General features: G+C 55.4%; 1 protein-coding gene across 2 annotated transcripts in view; it reads right to left on the bottom strand.

The window, feature by feature from the left end:
- The window catches only part of PITPNM3 (PITPNM family member 3), a 90,786-nt gene that overhangs the window by 22,064 nt on the left and 47,036 nt on the right, over positions 1-21,686 (bottom strand). For both annotated transcript variants that reach the window (XM_070560989.1, XM_008519381.2), the window contains exons 5-9: positions 7,304-7,380; positions 6,649-6,884; positions 3,614-3,803; positions 2,817-2,939; positions 2,206-2,390 (exon numbers count right to left, since the gene is read on the bottom strand). In XM_070560989.1, the coding sequence (XP_070417090.1) occupies positions 2,206-2,390; positions 2,817-2,939; positions 3,614-3,803; positions 6,649-6,884; positions 7,304-7,380 (811 nt within the window). The remainder of the gene's footprint in view (positions 1-2,205; positions 2,391-2,816; positions 2,940-3,613; positions 3,804-6,648; positions 6,885-7,303; positions 7,381-21,686) is intronic.

The raw sequence follows: 21,686 nt of genomic DNA, 5'->3' as shown, positions 1-21,686 counted from the left end.
CTCAGGCAGGGGTCAGCCAACTTTTTCTTTAAAGGGCCAGATGGTAAATACTTTAGACTTTGGGGGCCACATGGTCTCCATCGAATCGACTTAATGCTGCCAGTGTAGCACGCAGGCAGCCACAGACGATACTTGAACTAACACGCGTGGCCATGATCCAGTAAAACTTTATTTACTGAAATATGCTGAGAACATGAGGACACCCAAGCATCCTACGGGCTGGCAGGCCTGCCCCATTGTGCTGGTTTGGGGATAGTCATGCTGAACTCCCGTACTGTCTAGCAGAGCAGCCCAGCCTGGCCAATATACGACCAGCTGGATGATGTCGGTCCTGCAAGGATTACGGCTCTCATTGTAACTCATGTTCCAGGCAACCCGCAGACACAGAGGCGCAGCTTGGCCTTCCCTCCCCTCCAGCCTGCAGATGAAGCAGAGCTTAAAAAGGAAAACACGAGACACACACAATTCCAACTATTCCCATCGCAGGCGTCATCGTCCCAAAGAGTCCAAGTGGATGACGTTTAGCCACACACCCAGAGAGGGCAGGAAAACGGGGCCCCTTCTGACCTTCTAGCTGGCATTTAGGTGTAGCTCAGAGTCTAAGAGAATCCAGTGCGATCGCAGGACCCATGAATCAATTAACTGAAGGCAAATTCACCAAAAATACTCAAGTTGGAGGAGAAATGGAATTTTAGACACAACGATTGAACTCGTGTGGGCAAGGCCCCTACTCTCTGCGAGCGGGGGTCCAGAAAGCTGAATCTGCATCCACACACTTCCTTCTGCCTCTCGCAGTGTGAGCACCTTGCCGTTAGGACATCGACCCTGGTGTTTAACGATACATACTCACGTGCAGTGTGGTCCCTCACCACAAGCCAACTACTCAATTGCCAAGGAAACAGCCACGTGTCCCTCCCCCAGAGGGGAAAGCTAGCTGTGTCGGACCAGCTACCAAAAGCCTCTGACCCCTCATCACTCTCCAAATGTGGGGCTCTCTTAAAGGAGTTTTCAAGGACGAACCAGAAATGTGGAGAATTCACCTTGCAACCCGGACTTGAAATGTAGCTGCTTTTCTAAAGAAGAATCTGTCAGAGGGGCTTTAAATAGGTGGAGGTTTAAATATGCAGAGGCTTTGACCTAAGAATTCCTCCTCCAGGAGTTCATCCAAGCGGAATAACCCCAATATCTCCATAAATGTTTATGCACGGAAATGTTCACCAGAGTGCTATTTATAATGCAAAGAACTGGGAGAAGACAAAGCGTCCAATTACTGGGATTAAGATGCTGTCCATTCCCTCAATAAAATATTACTAAGAATACTTACCAAGTATTTTTAATTATATGGGGAAAATGTCACACTATAAGAGATTTTTTTAAGTAAAACTATATGCAAAGCATGTAAAAAAGATACTGAAAGGGAATACTCTGAAGGGAGAGCAGTGGTCCCCTCTGGGCGCTGAGATGCTCTGTTTTGTAAATGTTGGAATGACCTTAGGAAACTTATCACGTGGGTAGGAAGGAAGAGAGGAACGAATCAAGGAGAAAGGGAAGAAACAAAAAGGCATTCCTTCCAATCTGGGTCTATGTCCAATACCCATTTGTATCCTGAATAAATGTGCAACTAATTCATTTAGCCACTGTCGATTAACACAGCTCCTCTGGAAAGTTAAAGTGTGGACCGTTCCGTGGAGGGACCTACCCGGCCTACAAATGAGTGTGTTGTCTACTGGGCACTGGGAGACCAGAACCCAGCTCTCCAGTAACTGGCTGTGTGATCCCAGAAAAGTTCCTGACCTCCTTGGCCTCTGTTGCCCCGTCTGAGAAATAATAAGCACACACGCCTGGAGCAGCTCACAGAACACACGCACATCTGTTCTTTCACTAGATTCGTAAGCCCATCAGCGCAGGAGGCTGGGCAGCATTTACCCATTCGCAGAAGAAGAAGCTGAGGCTCGGAGAAGTGAGACCAATTGTCCCGTCTCTGCACGTCGGGGTGGAGCAGGGACAGAGCACAGGGTCCCGGGTCTTGGTGCAGGGCCCACCAGGAGTGGTCTTGGACCCAGCATTTCAGTGCCTTTCTCTGGGCCCCCATGAAAGGGCCGGGGACATGTGAGTGGTCCCAGGCCTCCCAGATGACTCCGAGCCAAGGTCCTCTCTTCCCTGGACACTGTGCTGGAAGGAAGGCGGGGCACAGGGTGCGGTTACCTTGATAGGAAGGCGTGATGCTGGGTGATGGCCTCACAGTCATAGGTGGAGGAGTCGCTCTGTTTCCGTGGCAACAGCCTCGTGGGCTCCTCATCCTCCAACACACTGGAGACGTCAATGCTGCTTTTGCTCAGACGCTTACTGCCGGCCAGACCGCACTCCTCCTCTGCCACAACCGGGCTGTCCTTTGGGACCAAGGAGAGGACAGGAGGGCACTGCGGTCACCAGAGACTCGGCGGCACAAATGAACCCCTTTCTCCTAGAGGTGAGAGGCAATACCTCTCCCAGAAGGAGCGAGGAAGGAGCCGCGACAGGAATGGAGAGGTTTTAGGGACAGGCTGTCTCCTGCATCCAAAAGCTGATGCAGGGGGACTCTGGACAGCTGTCCAGGGACCCAACCCTAAATTAGCCCTCTCTGGGCCTCAGCTTCCTCCTGGAGGATAATAATCTCTTGCTAGTCTGTAGGATTGTGATACAATACTTTGTAACTTGGATATTACATTACAAATGCAACTAACACTGCCTCCCCCAGAGAGGCCCCTGCTCCACTGGGGCTGGGGGGTGGCTCCTAAGGACAGACCCCCCCACCATCCCCACCACCTGGCCCGCACCTGGGTGCTGCTGATGCTCCCCTTCCGGCTGCTGCTGCCAGGGCTGTCACCCGAGGGCCCAGCGCTGTAGCAGATGGCATCGAAGGCTAGGAGGCCGCCCACACAGTCCCCGATGAGACACACCTGCAGAAGGCACAGCTGGAACTATAGGCCTGCTCACTACTGGCCCCTCACCCCCATACCCAGCCAGAGCGCAGGTCACCTGTTCACGGGGGAAGAAGGAACCTGTCCCAGGGAGGCACTGAGAGAGCCCCAATAGGGCGAGGGGTACTTGTTCTGGGGCCAAGGTCAGTCTGAGGACAGGAATCAGGCTTGGTCAGGGGTCAGATGGGGCTGGGGTCAGCCTGAGGACAGGAATCAGGCTAGGGCAGGGGTCAGACTGGGTCGGGGTCAGCCTGAGGACAGGAATCAGGCTAGGGCAGGGGTCAGACTGGGCCGGGGTCAGCCTGAGGACAGGAATCAGGCTAGGGCAGGGGTCAGACTGGGTCGGGGTCAGCCTGAGGACAGGAATCAGGCTAGGGAAGGGGTCAGACTGGGCCGGGGTCAGCCTGAGGACAGGAATCAGGCCAGGGCAGGGGTCAAATTCAGCCAGGGATTGGCATGGGCTCAAAATCAAAACTCAGATGTTGGCCTCAGTTTTCCTATCTGTAAAATGAGGACAAACCCAAAGATCTCAAAAGCCTCCTTGGATCTCAGGAGCTATGGCTCCAGAACAGCCTGGTCTGGATCCTTCTGGCAGACCCCAGCCTCTCTCCGGGCAGGGACCAGGACGGGGAGGCGAGGGCAGGCTGTCCTACCTGCCCACTGAAGCCAATCCCATCAGGGGACTTGAGGAACTCTGCGTAGACCTGGTTGGCTCGCTCGATGACAGTGGCAACCGCATCCTGGTACTGCGGGGAGGAGATGGCCAACAGGGGCAGGGCGGCCAGAGGGACGTGGTCCTGGCTGTTGCTGAGACAGCCCTCATCGTGGCTGTAGGGGTTCAGGCTGCAGACAGGGGGCCAAGGTAAGCCCAGCTGGGATCAGGCCCGGGGGTGGGTTTGGGGCTGCAGGCCGGGCAGAAGAGAACACGTCCTGGCCAGGAATTGGGCCTCTGTTCCGGGGCTCTTCAGGAGCACCCAGGCAGGAGTCAGGTGAGACAAGGCACAGGCAATGGGGGGAGCAAGGGGAGCCAAGCCTGTGCTGACTGCCCTGAGTGTCCATCCCCGTGCCAGCCCGTGATGTGGGCCCTGGACTCTCCTGAACAGCAGTGTTCCTCTGCATGGCCCCAAAAGACACATCAGTTTTGGAGGAAGCTACTGGTGTGGATCAGGGTGGGGATATATCATCAAGGCAGACTTCCTGGAGGAGGTGGGGTTTGAACTGGGCCTCAAGGAAGGCTTTGGGGAAGCTAGAAAGGAGGAGGACAGAGGGTCTGCAAGACATGGGGATCACATGTTGCCCATGGCTTGGAGGCGGGCACAGAGCTGCAAGCACAATATTGTGCCCATCTTTCTGGGGAAAGGATCTAGAGCCTTCATCAGCTTTGTGGAAAGGGCTGTGACCCCAGAAAGGACAAGAGAGCCTGCCCTACAGCATCGCCACTGCCAGGAGATTGTCCAGCCCCTGCATGGGACCCCTCACTTCCTTACTAGGAAGTCCCTCCCTTTCTGGGTGGCTCAGACCCATCCCCCACCCCCAGTCCTCCTGCCTCTGTCCCCTGGGACCCAGCTGGCCAGGAGGGAGCACAGAGGGAAGGACTGCCCACCCCCTCCCCAGAACCCACCCTTCCCCCAGGGTCCAGCTCAGGCTGACCGAGGGCCCAACGTTGATCCCGCTGGGGACCTGACAGAAACCGGGACAGGTGACAGGGCTCAGGGCACCCTGGGCCGGTGGCAGAGACCTCATGGCATGCAAGGCCAGCCTAACAGCCGTTCTTCATCTCCAGAGAACACAAATTAGAGGAAACAGGCCCGGATTGCAGCGGAGAGATTTTAATGAGCTGGGAAAGAGCTCCCTCCCAGCAGTGACTAGGGGTGATGGATGGCCCCAGCCAGGAGCTGCCTGCGGGGAAGAGGCACACTCCCCCTGGCTGGCCCCTCCAGTGGCCCGCCATCTGTCTTCCTGGAGATCCATGGGGCCTGGGCTGGGTGACCCAGCTCTGGAGGTCAGATCCTGGGGTTGAGGGGTCCTGAGACCGATTATGAAGGAGCACAATTAACTCCCGCCTGCTGGAACATGAAGGGAATGGGGCGCTGTCAGCTCAGCCGCCCACAGCCGCTGCAGAGCAGAAGCCGGAGCAGCCCAGAAAGATGCACATCCCAGGGCTCCCCAGTGCCCGCCTGCACGCCCGGGGGCGGGGCCCAAAGCCTCCGGTTTAACGAAAATCACACCAGGGACTCGGGCCATTCGCGAGCTTGGGGAACAACTGACTGATCCTTCCTTCCAACTCTGATCGAGCTCTGCCCTGGGCCTGTCTTGGGAACAGATAAACCAGAGTTGAGTCTGCTCCCCATCCAGAGGGCAGAGGGAACTTTCCTTTCTCTCCAGGAGGGGACGCCCTGCACGCCCTCCCCAAGTTCTCTCCCAACCAGCCAGAAGCTGGGGGCGCACAGCAGAGCCCCTCCTCAGAGCCACGCCTGCCTGACAGCACCCTCCCCACCCACACCAGGCTGGGGACACCCTGTCCACCCTCCTCAAGTGGGTGGAGCTCCTCTTCCCAGAAGCTTCACAGTTCTGGCAGAGTCGACATGAAAGGGGGTAAGGAGCCCGATGGAGAAGCCGCCAGCCTCCCTTTCACCCCTACCTGCAGAAAGTTCTGGCTTCCTGGCTTCCAGCCCCAGCAACTTGCCACACACCCATGTGATCTGTGACCAGCCGGGGCCCCCACCCATCTCCAGGCTCCCACCTTTGGCCAGTTCAGCAGGGCGGGCACCTGGGGGGCACTGGTGCCCTCAGGTCCTAGAGCAGTGGGCTGGACCTCCCACAGGCCCCCAGGTCCTGCAGGGGCCCCTGGGGTCCTGGTTCATCACCCACAGGGACGAAGGTGGGATTGGATGAAGAATCCAGGCCTGGTGAGCATGCTGCCTTATCCTTGCCAGCCAGGCTCTCTGCTGGGAGTCGGGACATCTCTGTCCCCAGCCCAGCATCCACCAATGGAGAGACCATCTTCTCCCCTGCGGGGTGATGATGTGAGTCCCAGCTACTCCCCGATGTGCTAGGTGCTTCCCGTCCACCAGCACACAGAATCTTCCCAAAACCCTCGGAGGTAGTTTTACTATGATTATCCCCATTTTACAGATGAGGAAACTGAGACAGGGAGAGGTTAAACAATGTCCCCTGGGTCACACAGCCAGGATTCAAACCCAGGCTGACCAGAGAGCCCACACCCTGAACCACATTATGCTACTCTCAAGCACACTGAAAAGTCACCTCCTCCAGAAAGTCTCCCTGGCCCTCTCTCTGGGTGTCCACTGTGCCTTGTGCCACCTCCATCACAGCACACATCCCTACTGGGTTCTAATCGTGTGGCTCATGAGTGAGGAGGCCTGGGTTTGACTCCTGGCTCTACTTGCTGGGTAACCCTGGGAAAAATTGCCTAACCTCTCAATGCCTCAGCTTCCTTATCTGGGCCAATGAGCCCAGGGCTTGTGGAGCACAGGAGGTGAGCTGCCATGGGGGCCCAGAAGAGGAGAACTTGGGCACCAGTGATGCTCGTGGTCAGTCAGGATCTGACGTCCCAGAGAGGCCTTCGCAGGTATCCTCTGCCCACCAGGTACCCACACGGCAGGGGCCGCCCCTCCCTCAGTCCCCTCACGCCCCAGCCAGTCCAGACAAGCAGAAAGGGACTCACTTGGAGACGAGGGAGAAAGCCTCTGAGCAGATGGCTGGACAGGGGACGAACTTGATGAGGATGTGGCCCAGGGCAGCTGGGAAGTGGGCGCGCATGACCTTCTCCAGCACAGAGCTGAAGGTGTGGATGTCGGCCGCCTTGCAGGCTGGGTCCCCCGCACCCGTGTCCAGGATGTTCCCCCCGTGCAGCACCAGCAGGAGGACGTGCGTCTTGCAGGAGCGCTGTGGGCAGCCTTCCTGAGAGGGACGGCCGTGGGATCGAGGGAGACAGGTGGCAGGAATATGGGATGGGAGACACAGAGGGTCACACACAGGGACTGTGGCCGGAGAGGCAGGCACAGTGCCCGGCCTGTCTCAGCTCCAAGTCAGGGAGCTTTCCAGCCCCTCATATGACGGGGCCTCCTGTGCATTCAGAGTGAGGGCACAAGCTGCCAGGAGGGCGAGCCCCTCAAAGTCAGGACAGGAAGGGTGCCAAGAGGCCCTTTTTGTTCATATAGGAGTGGGAAGCCCAGAGAAGAACAGGGACCTGCCCAGGGTCACACAGCAAGTCAAACGAAGAGCCAGGTGAAAACTAGGCAGCTGTCTACCAGCCTAGGGCTCTTGCTAAAATCCTGACCCGAGAGGTGGACCCAGACACCCTCAGAAACCCAGCCCACCTCATTGTCTTCGTGGATCTCGATGCTTCCCTGTGCTGGGAACTTCTGCCTTCTCAAGGAAACTCGGTACAGTTCTCCTGCGGGGAGAACAGAGGACTCAGTGTCTCCAGGCCTCCCTCATGGGGACTGGACGTTGCCTGGGGCCCAGCTGGCACGAGGCCTGGGCTTATGGGAGAGCTGGAACCGTAGCATCTGGAGCTGGGGAGCCACCCCATCCAGCCCCGGCTCCAAAATCAACACACTCCAAACCCTTCTCCTCCTAAGAAAAGGAGGGCCAGCGGGACGAGGCCTTGCGGATGCTGTCCCTAAGGCCAGGCAGGGTGTCACAGAAAGGAACTACCCTGCTTTTTTTCACCACCAACAACAGCGACAGTGTGAGTGTCGTCCGGTGACTTCCACTTCCAGTTATGGATGGAAATTTGGAGCAAGCATCCTCTGAAGACAACTAGGACTGCTGGATAAAATATTTTTTTTTAGTACCTGTTTGAAGCTATCAGAGCAATAGCCAGGCTTTGAATTATGGGACCCGGTCCAGGGGACAGGGACCCTCAGAGAGGGAAGGCCAGCATTTGGGACCACACTTGTCATCACCCACGAGCTTTGGGGTGACGCCAGCCACTGCCGGGAAGGTCCTCCTTGCCTCCTCCTCCTTCTCCAGGAGGCGCTTCTTGGCATCCAGCCCCGCCTGAGCTCTCGTTCCTCTAACACAGGATCAGTAAACCACCGCCATGGACCAAATCTGGCCTGCCGCCTGTTTTTGTAAACAGTTTTACTGGAACACAGCCAGGCTCTTTCATTTGCACATCGTCTGTGGCTGCTATGGTGCCCCAGTGGCAGAGCCGAATGGTTGCCACAGGGTCCTGACAGCCCCCAAAGCCTAAAACATTCACTATCTGGCCGTTTACAGAGAAGTCTGTCAACCCTCAATCTGACACCTAATTCCCAGATGTCACTGCATTGGACTCGCAGGTGAAGAGAGACATCCAAGGCCCCTCACTGCTCACCCAGTGATGCCTGCCCCCCTGAGGACTCCTTCCTCCCATCCAGCTGGCCAGGCCTCCTCACCTTTCTCCCCAACGAGAAGGATGCTATTTTCTCTGTGTGGCTGAACCTCACAGCTAGACAGCGAACCACTTGTTTGCCTTCAGTGATGGGGCACTTGCTTATCTCTTAAAACAGCCAGTTCTAGACACGGATGGCAATTGCCTTGTCCACACTCCAGCCCCTGGCACGAGCCTGCTGTGCCCCACTAGGAATCACATCTGGGGAGGGTCCTTCCCCAGGGCTCTGTGGGTGACCCTGCGGTAGGTGTGGGTGGGATCCCTGGCCAAGGGGCGGCTGAGTCAACATCTTGTCAGCCACTACTTAGCCCCAGAAGAAGGTGCGTCCGCAAAGAATTTCAAATGAGCAGCTTTCCTTCACGAGGAGGTGCATTTCTGAACTATCCTGTCCTCACAGACACAACCCTGGGCTAAGGGTAACTGTTTTATGAGCTTGGAGCTGCTGCCCACATAGACAGGAAATCGTTTCCTAAATGATGGACGCATTCGGCTTGGAGGAGAGGGAGGAAAAACTTGTCCTGAGGCCTGGCTCTGCCCAGCTCTTACTAACGCTCCTCCCAGTGGTTCACACTCGGCTGCCTCATTTCTAACCTTCTGCAGGAGAGGCCTGGGCCCTGCCCTGGGGACAGGATTGTATAAAGGACAACAGAAGGCAGCCCAGCTTTTTTGAGCACTTATGTCCCAGGACCACGTGCTGTGCGTGTCTCACGCCATCTAGTTCCCACAGTTGCCGAGCTTTGGGCCTCTTGTTATTAGCCCCATTTTACAGATGAGCAAATTGAGGCTCAAACCACCTAGGTCGCTTGCCCTAGGCCACACAACTAATAAGCCTGAGTGTGTTGGGCCCATGAGCCCAACAGAAGACGATGTTTGACAAAGGGCTCCCCACCCTCCTGACCTCCACAGCTTCCTGGGGAAGCGGACGTGACAATCCCCATTCTGCAGGAGGAGAAAGAGGGGCACACAGTGATAAATGGCACCTCGAACTGAAGTCCAGATGTGCCACCGTGAGACCTCTGCCCACCGCAGGGGAAAGTCTGCCAGCAGGAAAGAGAGTACCCGAGAGGGAAGCTGAGCATGGCTTCCCCAGCACAAAGCAGCCGCACCTCGTGGTGCGAGCGGCCTTGTGGGCAGCTCTGGGACAGGCAGACCAGGAGGAACCAGAGCTGAGCAGGGATAAGGTCGCAGGCACAGAGCCTGGGAGACCCCTGACCTCTGGGGCTGGGTGGGAGGGACTGGCTGAAAACATGGACTTTGAAGTTAGAATGCCTGAGTTCAAATGTTGGCTCTTACCAGCTGTGTGATCTGTGCCTCAGTTTCCTCATCTGGAATAGGGATAATAAAAGTAGCTACCTCGTAGAGTGGCCTTGAGGATAAATGAGTTTATATATACAAAGTGCTTAGAATGTAAGCGTTAGTTGTTGTTGCTGCTGTTGTTATCTCGGGCGAATGGGGGTGGCATAGAGCCAGGGCCACAGCTGACGAGACGAGGGCCGGAGGCTGATGGGGACGCAGCCACCTCCAGGTTCCTGCCCTGCCCCCAGCCCCTCCCCGAGCGCCGGCCGGCTCCTGGCCTCGCTGGGCCCAGTGCCTGCATGCAGTGCGATTACAGGATTAAATGCTGTGATTGCCACAGATCACTACAGCGAGACTATAAATAAGTCACTGGGAAGACAGGAGGGTCCTGCCGTCTCCCAGGCACCATGCCCTCCGTCAGGAGGGGCTGCATCCTTCGCCCTCACTGATTACACAGACGAGGAGCACCTACATCCTTGATCTGCCTGCGGTCACCTCCCTCGGGGCCCACACGATGTTCTCAGCACTGAATTGGTGGACAAGAGCCACATCCTGGCCGCAAATGATGCTGAGGCAGCTCCTGGCTCGGTGGGGATGGGAGACTGGGAGGGTTGTCCTCAGCATCCCTCACTCTCTCCTCAGCCAAGGGAAAGAGTCTGGCCTCCTGTGTTCTTCACAGATGGAGCCTTGCTTTCTTTCAATGCACAAAACCCAGAAATACTTTGCTCTGGGAGAGGGAAGACGGGCCTCTGCCTGCCAGATCTAGATTCTGGCCCCTTGAGAGAGGACAGAGTTACCCCACTAGAAGGTATGTCTCCAGTCTCTACTGCAGCAGAGGCCTCAGTGGACAAGCAGAAAGGCAGCCTAGAGGCCCCCCTGCCTGGACCTTGCCCATGAGGGGTCTGCTCTTCCAAGAACCAGACGTTCCCACCACCATAATTGAGGCCAATGGCTCTGACTCACCCATAAGACAACTCTCACTCTTCCATGCCTTTGCTCATGCTGAGCCTTCTGCCTGGTAAGCTCCTCCCCACTTTGCAGACCCACAAACTCCTACCTGTCCTTCAAAACCCTGCTCAATTGTCACCACCTCTGGAAAGCCTTCTCAGATCTACTTAGGCAGAGATGATGCTGAGCTAGTCCTGGCTCATTGCTGTGAAGTTACTTGTCTATTTCCCCATCAGCCTGTGGGCCCCTCGAGAGCAGGGTTTAATCAGCTGTCAGGGCCTAGCATGGCATTTTTGTGAAAATTTATTGCACATGAAGATCCCAGGGTGCACATGGTCTGCGAGACGTCTCTATGCTATTAACCCCCTGGGAGAAATTGGGTTCAGGGAAGCATCATCCGCCGGCAGGCACATTTCCTAAAAGTCCCCCCGGGGAACTGGCACGAGGAGCCTCTGGGAGTTCCGGAACAGCCTGGCCTGGGCTTTACAGCTCCGCCTCTGGAGGCTTCCCCAGAGCCTCTGATGACAAGAGCTGCTGGCCCGGGGTCCTGAGTGGTGAGGACCACATGCCGGGGGCCCCAGGACCTCATGATTATCGGGCTGCCTACTTCTCCCCACTTCCTGTTGTTTCTGTCTGCATGGCCCTATTCAGGCTGGGTCCCTGCCGTGCCCAGATTTGGGTGGGGGGAGCCCCTAGCTGCTTTTGTGACAAGGTTTGAGGCAGGCCATCTATGGCAGCGCCTGCTCCCAGCGCCCGCTCCCAGCGCCCCTGCCAGCCCGGGGACCGGGGGCCACTGGCTCCCCACGGCTCCTCCTGCTGGCTGAAGAAGGGAGGCTATTTTTGCTTAATCACAACCTTGGAAAGGCACAGATCGTGATCATCCCTTCTAATTACCAACGTGCCACACTGCTCTTGAGACAAAAGCCAAGGTCACCGCCCACATACTCGTCACCCTAAGCAAAGCGTCACCCAGCTTGGCTGAAGCATCTGACTGTCTCCACCTCTCCTGCCACCAGCCGCCGGGACCCACAAGGGGGGCCTGCTGGGGGTGTCACCTGGCTAAAGCAGACCACACAATTTCACCCTCCATCCTGCCAGCCCCTGCAGTCACCCTCACCTCCGTTAGTCACCCCCGGGGCCAACCGAGCAGACTCGAGCACAACTTGAGACCGTGGGGCACGTCCCGAGCAGTCTCCAATCTAATCCACCGTGGGCACGCAGAAGCGCATCCTTGGGCACAGACATACACATTTTTCAGATGAACCCAATGGCACTGCTATCTTGCACTGATGTGTGATGCAGAAGAGAGATCTAGGAAGATCTGGGAAGGTCTAGAGCCTCACTCAGCAGCAAGCAGGGGGCTCAGACCCTGGCCCCAATCCCCTGCAAACCCACATGGAGAAGGAGACACACCTGGAGGAGACAGGCCATGGAAAGAGTCCCGGGATGGGAAATGAAAGCCGTAGTCAGAGGGTGACTGTGGATGCCCCCTCCACACCACTCCGAAATGAGAGGGTGGCCACATTCCCTCTGAGGCATCAGGCTGTTGGGGATTCTCTGCAGCCGGGCACGAGGAGTGGGTGCCTGGTGTGAGTTCCAGCCTCCATGCAGCAGAATTCGCCCCCAGGACCCTGCCAGGAGCTGCAGGCTGGTTGGCGATGTATCTGAGGGACTATGGAGGAAGCAAGGGGAACCTGGAAGCTGCAGGTGGCAAATGTCACCTGGATTTTCAAAGCGGTTGATTCCAACTAGGGAGGCTGCTATCAACTCCCAGGTAAGGCCTGGTGCAGTTAAGAAACAAGTGTTTGGGGAGCGCTCAGGGAAGGAAGCAATGGCCCCCAGAGCTCCGATAGGTTCGCGTGGAACCTATCTTGCCACCCCACCTCACTGTTTGTTGAGTATGGTCACTGGCCTGGGAACTCGAGGGAACCCCAAGGACATTGGGCATCTGGGAAGGAGGGCGTCACCAGCAGGATGAGAAGCCAGGTAGGGAACGTGCAGCTCTCATGGCAGCAGCTCAGGAAGTGTGGGGTAATGAAGAGGGGCCAGCTCGAGAGGCCCCCACAGCACCCCATCGCATCCCGCGGGGCCCTGCCCACAGCAGGATGCAGACTGGATGGCGAGAAACAGGGGGAAGAACCGGCCCTTGTCTGATGGTTCTAAAACTTTTCAAAAACAGTGAAAGCTTTTATCCAGTGAAATTTTCCTTAGGATCCTAACCTGCAAAACAGATGAAAGTGAACCCACTCTGGCCGAAGCAAGTTGGGGGGCCCAGAGTCCCACCTCCTTACACCACCCCACCCCTGCCCCTTGGCACCCCTGAGGGCTCCACAGAGCACAGCTAAAACGCCATCACCTTGTTCCCCAGCCAGACTCCAGGCCACCCCCTCCCGGTGCCCCAGCCCTGGCTTCCTGAAAAACAGTCTAGGTGGAGGGGTGCTGGGCGGGTTGGGGGCCACGTATGGGAAGGAAACACAGCAGAATGTTCACAAGCAGTTTCCTCTGGATGGTGGGCCAATGGGTGATTTTTTTTTTCTACTTTTCTCAATTTTCCAGTTTTCCTCTAGTGAACCCATAAATTGTTTAAAACTCAAAATGTATCTATTGAGTAGACAATATAAGGACGTGTCATGTTTATGATACGAACGTTTTAAACAAGCCACAACCCCCTACTTTACTAAATGCAAACACTACAGATGAAATAAAGCAGAGATGCATTGTCCTGCTCTCTGGGAGCTGACAGGCTCGTGAAGGAACGTGAAAAGGAAAAGAGACACTTGCAGAAGGAGAGAACAAATGTGAAACACGATGAGTGAATTGAGATCCTGCAGCTGGGTTAAAAAACCAATTCGACGTCACTTGTCAATTCCTACTCTATTGGTTGTTGCCCAAACTTGGGTCAGGGCTGAAAACATCAGGATGAATCACATACAGCACGTGCCTGCAGGGATCACGCCAGCCCTGAGCATCACATGATTGAGGCCAGGTAACATGACAAAGACCAAGCCTGGTCACATGACCAAAGGTGGCAAATCACCCGAGCCAGGGTGAAGGGACTGCCTGCCGACCCCTCAGCCTCTGAGGCCACATGCACTGGAGGCTTCAGTGCAGAGCCAGGAGGGCTGGCCTTGCCCTGCCCTGCAGCCCGGGCCACGTTGAGAGCACACCTGGAGCCCAACGACTGGGGAGGAAAGCTGTGGAAGAGGGCCCAGGCTGGAGAAGAGCAGACTCTGAGGGACACAGTGGCTGCCTGCAAATCCCTGGTGAGCTGTGTTTGAGTCATAGGAGCAGAGGGCAGAGCCGGGATGAATGAGGGTAGGGTGGTTTCTGGAGAGTTCCAAGTTTTAGCACAACTTAGGAAATGTTTACAACTGTTCACAAATGGCCCATGCCAGCCTGGAGGCAGCGAGCTCTCCTTCCCAGGGTTACACGAGCAAGTTATATAAGTGGCCACTTAGCAGGGATGCTGGGTAGGAATTTCCACCAGGGTTGGGGGGTTGAGAGGCTGAGGCCCCTCCTGTGACTCCTTAACCCTTTCAGTGTCAGAATCCAATCATATCAGCCTGGATTAACTAATGAGGCCAAACCCCTGGTGGGCCAATCAGCTTCCCACGGACACATTAGCCCAGGGTAAGGCCTGACCCTCCCTGGGGTCTAGGCTCCAGATCCTGCCTCTTGCAAACATGCTGTTGCCCACCCAAGTGAGCATGCGGAGAGCTCCAAGAAGCAGCTCCTCTAGGGGGAACCAGCTCAGATGGGGAGTGCCGCCATCTTGAATCCAGCCCAGTGAAGGTCCCAGACTTACAACCACAAGAAAACCCTCCTGCTGTCACACAGTGATGCCAGAAGGGCTTGGCATTCCCTATCCTGGTGACTCTCTTGTAACAAATGCAGCCCTCCTAAGATCTGTCTTGAGTTTCTAGTCCACATCCAGTGTCTCAGGCAATCTTCACATTCATCCTGAGAGGTCAGGGCACTCTCCCATTTTACAGATTAGAAAACAGGGGCTTAGAGAGGTGAAGAGATTTATCTCAGGATGTAAGGGAAGGGGTGGGGATCTGAACCCAGGTCACCAGGCCAGGGCTCTTTCCTCCTCCTGAAGCAGTGCCCCACAAAGGCAGAGGAAGAAAGGGGAGCTCTCGTCCCTCTTTCCAATGCCTCCACACCACAGCCTGCCCTGCAGAGTGATCCCTGGCACAGCAGGGGAAAGGCAGGAGAGAGGCTGTTCTCAGGAGCAGGAGGCTGTTTGGACCTTCGGGCTCCACCTGCTATGGAATCCCTGTCAAGCCCGCCGTGGCCCTGCCTAGAAGACAGAAATACAACAGCACGCTCCGACCCATACACTCCCACAAGGTAATACCTTCAAAATGAATGTGGGCTCCAGAAAACGGGGCAGGGCATGGCTCGTTAACATATGAAGAGGTACTCAACCTCAGAACCCTAGACTAGAGGAAGGCTCACTGAAATTACTCTAAAATGCCTTTTTTTCACCTCTCCGATTAGCAATTACCAACGCTCTGCAGCCCAGGGTGTGGACAAACAGCCCCTCCTCATTCATTGCTGGATAAAGTAAAAACGAGTACAGCCTCAAAATATGAAATACCCTTGACCCAGCAATTCCAAGGCCATGTGCAAAATGACCTACGTACAAGGCTGACCATCACTGCACTATTTACAGTGTAGACAAAAGACAGGAAGCAACCTATGTGTCCACCAATAGGGGATTGGTTAAATAAACTACGTCACAGTGAAATATGACAGCACTGCAAAGAGCGAGGCGTCGCTAAATGTGTTGAGATAGAAAAATAACCCCGATCTATTCTTATCTGAGAAAAGCAAGATGCAAAGTGGAAGGCAGTGGAGGCTCCATCTGTGGGGGCTAGATATAAAAACATATATAAATGAATATTCATGGGTATGTTCTTGTATGCAGACAGTGTCTCTGGAATGGTCTATAAGAAACCGGTCACCACGGTTGCTTCTGGGGAGAGGGACCGAGTGACCAGGAGGCACACCCATCAGCTTTTCTTCCTTTGGAATTTTACACCAGGTACATGCTACCTACTCAAAGGCAGACTAAAATAAGAATTTTTTCCAAGCGTACATTGCAGGGAGATTTTATTCTGAGACGCTAATTTATATTTTCTCCCTGCTCTGGCATCTTTGCCTCTGGGGAGGTTTGTGGCAGAGCTTCCTGGCTTTTGTTTCCAAAAGCCTTTTTGTTCCTGGGAGGAAAGGATTTGAGGAGTCAGAGATCTCCTCAGGCTGAAAACAGATCCCCACCTGCTGCCCAGTCTGCCGGTGGACAGAGACCCATCTGGGGTGCCCTCACAACTCCAGAAGGATGGAGGACAGCTCCAGAGGGCCTGGCCACCCTGTACCCCACAGAGCCTGGACCTAGGCCAGGAGCTGCAGACCAGGATAAAAGGGACCACAGGCTGGGGCTCGCCCCCAGCACTCACGAGTGTGGATGGAGTGCTCCCTGCACATGTGCATGCACACATAGGCATGCACACACGCTCACGCACACGCCATCCACCCACCAGGGTGTTGGGGAGGACACCTGAGGCTTCGGGACCACAGCTGGAGAATGAAGAAAAGAGAAGCCCCTGGAACCACAGAGGGAAATCTCTGCTGGACAGGTATGCAGTCAAAATTGTAAGTTGGCTTATAGAAAAATAAAGGAAAGTTTGTTCTGTCACGTGCCAGTCAGGGCACTGGCGGTATGGTGGCCATCTGCCCCTCCAGATCTGCCCTCATCCATCCGGCCCACTCTCAGTCCAGGCTGAGGCTCCCCTGATGCCAGCGGGGCTTGGCCAGCGGAAGGCCCGAGCAGAACGGGAGAGTGACGCTCGCTCCCTGCTGGGGCCTCACAGGTCAGTCCCTCTCCTGAAGGTCACGGCTCCTGCAGGGTTCATGGGGATGCAGCTGTCTGCAGTGGTGGGAACAGCCCTGTGCCCTGTGGGTTTCCTTAAGCCTGTGAAGAAAGTCCCTCTGCTAGCCTCTCCTCCTCTCACGGGGTCTCAGAAGCCTTCCTCTTCCGGCTGGAGCCCTGACTGAATCACGCACGAGATTGTAACTGCTCTACAAAACCCTTAGCAAAACATCTCGCACTGCCCTTTCCTCCGGCTTCCAACATCCTGACCAAGGCCCCATGTGGTCTGCCCACAGGCCCCCACCCTCCGCCCACCTCTCCCACCAATTGCTCTCACTCTCTGAGCTCAACCAAAGTCCCTTCGACAGTTTTCAAACATTGCATTTTCCCTGTCACCACAGGGCCTTTGCACATTTTGCTCCCTGTGTCTGGACTCTTCACACTGCCTGTGCCAGAAAGTTCCTACTGAAACTTTGGTCTCCCCACACTGGGGGCTTTCCGTTCTTACTCTCCTCCCCCAAAGGCACAGGGCCCTCTCTTTCCTGGGACTCACCCTCACCCTCTCAGTTCTGTGCTTCTGTGATCTCTGACTTCCCCTCCTCCAGCCCCCAGACTAAGATCTTTAAAGGCTGGAACTGGGGTTTTTTTCGCTCCATTTTGTCCCCAGAGACTATCAAGGTGCTGGCACATAAAAGATGCGCATTAAATATTTTTCAAATGGAGGAATGAACTAATAATTTGCACCCCTATAAGTGTCAGAAGCTGTCCATGCCCCCAGCAAAGCACAGACTTTATACAGACCCACATTGACACACACTTCCCCTCATGTAAATGAATGCACCAACACACTGACATACACGCTAACGCACACACACAAATGCATGGGCACACATGCACACACACATATGCAGGCACACACGCACACACTAGAACGGACCATGCCAAGCACAGACATACACACGCACGCAGGAAAAGGGCTCCCAAGGCGGGTGTCTGCCACCCTGAGCTCACTAAGGCCGGCTAAATATAGGCCATCTGCAGCTGCGCTCAGCAAGCTGCCCACACAGGCCAGGAAAGACACTGTTTCCAGGCAGAGGAGCGGGGAGGCCAGCCACGGCCAGGGGGCTCCACACCACACACCCGTGTGGGGCTGGTGAGAGGCCACGGCACTGATGGTGCACAGGAGAGGAAGCCCCTTGGTGGCCGTCTGGACATTCGGAACCACTCCTCTGGTCACTGGTGCTAGGCAGCAGAACGACATCCTCACAATGGGGATGGATGATGCTGAGTAACCACATCTTCTCTCCACCCCTTTGGGACAACCACACAGGTTTGTCTGACAGTTAAAGGGGTCAAGAACCCAAGCTCAGTCCAAGACCAGGGACCAGAGCCAGGAGACAGCCTGGTACAAATTGGGGCTCCCTTGGTGGCTAGAGGCTCAGTCAGGGATAAAGATCAAGGGTCAGTCTGGGGCCAGGATTGGGATCAGTCTGGACCATTGTCAGGTCTTGGTCTGGAGACAAGGGTAAGCTCAGAGTTTCACCAAGCACCCTGCTCCATGAGCAGGCATGGCCACGGACAGACCCTCCCCACACCTGGGGCTGCCACCTGCTGGCCCACCCCACGTCTGATGCCAGAATTGGCCCTGGGAAAGCCATTTGACAACCATGAGTGTGGGGGCACGTGAGTCAAGTCACGTTGTACTCCAGACGGTCTGGGTTCCACTAGCAGGGCCCAGGAGTCAGTCCTCCTATCCCGGGGAACCCGTCCCCCACAGCCCAGAAGCAGAGGAGATGGAGGAAGCCTTTCCAGCTCATACTTCCCTGTCCTGTGCACATCCCGGACCCCAGGGTTTCAGGGGTTCAGTGGAGCTGCTATTGAGGGGGCACCTGTGTGACACAGAGGACAACGGGGTACTTCCCCAAGTACCTGGGGTGACCATAGGAAGGAGACACTGCAGGAAAATGGGAGCTCAAGCCAGACGCGGGACAGAACGGAGTGAGGAGACCTGGGTTTGAGGGCCTTCCTCGGAAGGTTATTTACTCCAGTCTTCGTTTTCTCAATGTGACACGGTTGAAACGACTGTGGCTCTTCCCAGCTCCCAGGTCATCATGAAGATCAGAGAGAACGGCCTGGACAGTGCCCTGCACACTGCGGAGCTGCTGAGGGGGGACGGGGAGGGTGAGGTGCCACGGGGCTCCTGGGAGAGTGCCATGCTCCTCGTTGGAGACAGGCCCGGTGGGCAGAGGAAGGGGACCCCCTGTGCCCAGTGAGCCCACAGCTCTTCCTCAGCCCCCTCTGTGACGATGCAGGTCCCAGCAGGGAGGGGTGGGCTCCCAGATCCAGGCAGCGTGAATGGACAGAGAGGTCAGAGGCCACAGTGCTGGGTCCCAAGAGAATCGCTCTGGGACCCCCCACGTCCTTCCTGCCATCTGCTCTGGAGGGGGCTGCTTGCATCCCCTCCACGAGGATGGACGGAATGCCCAAGCTTTCCAATTAGCCTATGAGAAGGCTGTGCTTAGAGTCTGCACGCTCCCTCTAGAAGCCAGTGTGGAAAGGAAGGGGGAGAGCCGGTGGGAAAAGCGGGCAGGTGAGTTGTGTGAGGACAAGGCTCAGCCTTTGCTGGAGAGGAATGACGGCAGGGCATCAGGGGCCACAAAGACAAGCTTGCCTCCCGCAAGGGTCTCTCTGCCACTCTAGAGGTAGGACTGGAGTGGGAGAGACTGGAGGCAAGGAGACACGTGCGCAGGAGTATGGACAGTTCTGGGAGAGAGAAGACGGCAGTCTCAACTAGAAAAAGGGGGCAGGGGTAGGGGGGAGACACTGAGAGCTCTCCTGAGTGTAGAATGGATGCCATCGGTGGTCTGATTTGGCTCTGGGACGTGATGGAGGGGGAGGAATCTAAAATGACCTCCAAGCTTTTGGCTTGAGTTTGTGGAAAATGGTGCCATTCACTTTGGACGGAAGAACAGGAGTGAGATTCCATGAGCAGGTTCAACTTCCCAGAGTCCCCGCCCCAGCACCACGTCAGGTGTCCTGGAAGCGTTCTGTGAATGTCTGCTGTGCACGGAGCAGCACGAACACGGCAGGACAGAAAGCCGTGCAGACAAGGGAAGCCACAGACAAAGAGGCAGCACCAGGAAATCAGAGATCGCTACGTAGGAGCTGGAAGGGACTCCAAGCACAGATGGGACAGGAGGGGAGACTGGCCACAGGCAGGAGCTGACGCGGCACAGCAAAGTGGTGGGAGGGGCCCTGGTCTCCTGACACCACTGGCAGAGGCCCTCTCTTTCCTCTGTCTCCTACCTGGCCCCGACATACACAATGGCTCCCCAGGGTTCCTCAACTCTGGTTCCAAATAAGCACAAGGCAGAGACAGCAGGCCGCCGGGCCGTCTGTGCGACTGCAGGATGAAGGTTGGGCCGCCTGGCACCCGCGAAGGAGGGAGAATTCCAGGACAGCCACCCCACCCCACCCCCACGGCCACCGCAGCCAAGGCCATGCAACCTCTCGTCTGCACTGAGCTGAGAGACCCGTGCAGGCCTCCTTCCTGAGAGGCCCAGTGCTCTCTGGCCAGCTCAGGAGGGCTCCCTGGGCACTCAGACTCCAGAGGTAGCATCTCTGCGACAGTGACAAGAGAGCAGCCACAGAACCAGCAGAGCATCGAAAAGACTGAGCTCCATGAGATGATGAGATCCACCCCGACACCTGCACCAGGGATCCCCATTGCCAAGGCCCATCCGAAAACCAATAATATGTGAGACCCATTAAATGCTTCCTGTGTGCAAGGCGCAGATCTCAGCCCCCACATATACTATCTCTATGCCCTCAGCAGCCCTAGGAAGTAGACATTACGGTCATCTTTCCAGCACTGAGTGACCTGAGGCTCAGAGACACTAGGTAACTTGCCCAAAGCAGCACAGAGAGTAAAGGAAGGAACTAGGCTTCAGACCAAGGCCTGATGCCTTAAAAGCTCAGATGCTGTAGCAGCAGTCCCAGGATTTCCTGACTCCTGGTCCAGGGCAATTTGTACTGCCTCCCACCTTATTTTTAGTGAGGTCTTCCAAACCAAGTGGGAACATTAAATAAGGTAAGATACGTGGAAGTGGACCGCAAATGGTAAAGCACATTATAAATGTCAGGCATTGCTATTATTCTGTTTTTATTCAGGGTCACAGATTTTTATTTTGCCAATTTTGGATTAAAAATAAACAAATCACCATCAACTACCATCATCGTGTCTTAAAGAAACAATATCTGAACGCCAAAATTTGTAGACAGGACATAATTGCATAATAAAAAGCAGTCGTCTCAATTAACTGCATCCTGTTATGGAAAAATACATTACAGTGTTGTTGCTTTTCACACTCGCAAAAATGTTGGGTTTATACTTGGAAGTCACTGCCCTCAATGACCATTTCGGCTCCAAAATTGTTCTGTGCATCTACTGTTATTATTTACTAAATAAGAAGATCCTTAAGGACGACAGCCTTTAGCAATAAAATGCTGACTAAAATCTATAACCTTGGTGTAAAAAACTTTGCCTTTACTTAAACATGCATTTTCCCAGCCAGGTCCAGAAGACACCAGACATCTGGTCGGTGCCGTCGTGACTGTGGAAATGGAGCTGCGGTTTGGCATCTCGGAGACAGCCCCACGGCAGGCGGCCGTGCTTTCACTTTGAGGCTGCTGTGGCTTCCTCTTCCTAGAGGCCCAGAAGGACTGATCTGGGCTCCTCTCCTCTCTCACAATCCTGAAGAATGTGGTGACATTCCTGTATTAACCATATTTTTTATTTTATGATGTTTTGACATCCTGGGGGGGCCTGCTCTTCCCAGGACTAGCCAATTCCTAGAGATAATAAACAACCAACCTTGAACACGCCTTTCATATGCAAACCAACCAATCCTGGGTCCACGCCTCCAAGATCCTCTCTTAGCTAACACACCCAGCTAATATTCCACCTGCCCCAAGTCACCCCACAGCCGGGTAACAGACAACTAGAGACCATCCCTGTAGCCCAGAGCCCAGACGTTATTCAAACCCACCAGTCCCGAGCTGTGTCCTGTGCCCTGCCTTGCTTTCCCATGAGAACACAACAAAGGCACTCGCCCATGCGTTCCCCGTGCTCCTGCTGTCTCCTGGCCAGACCTGGTGCCTCTCCTGTGGCCCTGCGTGGTATGGCATGCCCCTCCTCTTGGAA

Source organism: Equus przewalskii, chromosome 10 (genome assembly GCF_037783145.1).
Source record: "Equus przewalskii isolate Varuska chromosome 10, EquPr2, whole genome shotgun sequence".
NCBI lineage: Eukaryota > Metazoa > Chordata > Mammalia > Perissodactyla > Equidae > Equus > Equus przewalskii.
This window is presented reverse-complemented; position numbering and strand designations above follow the sequence as displayed.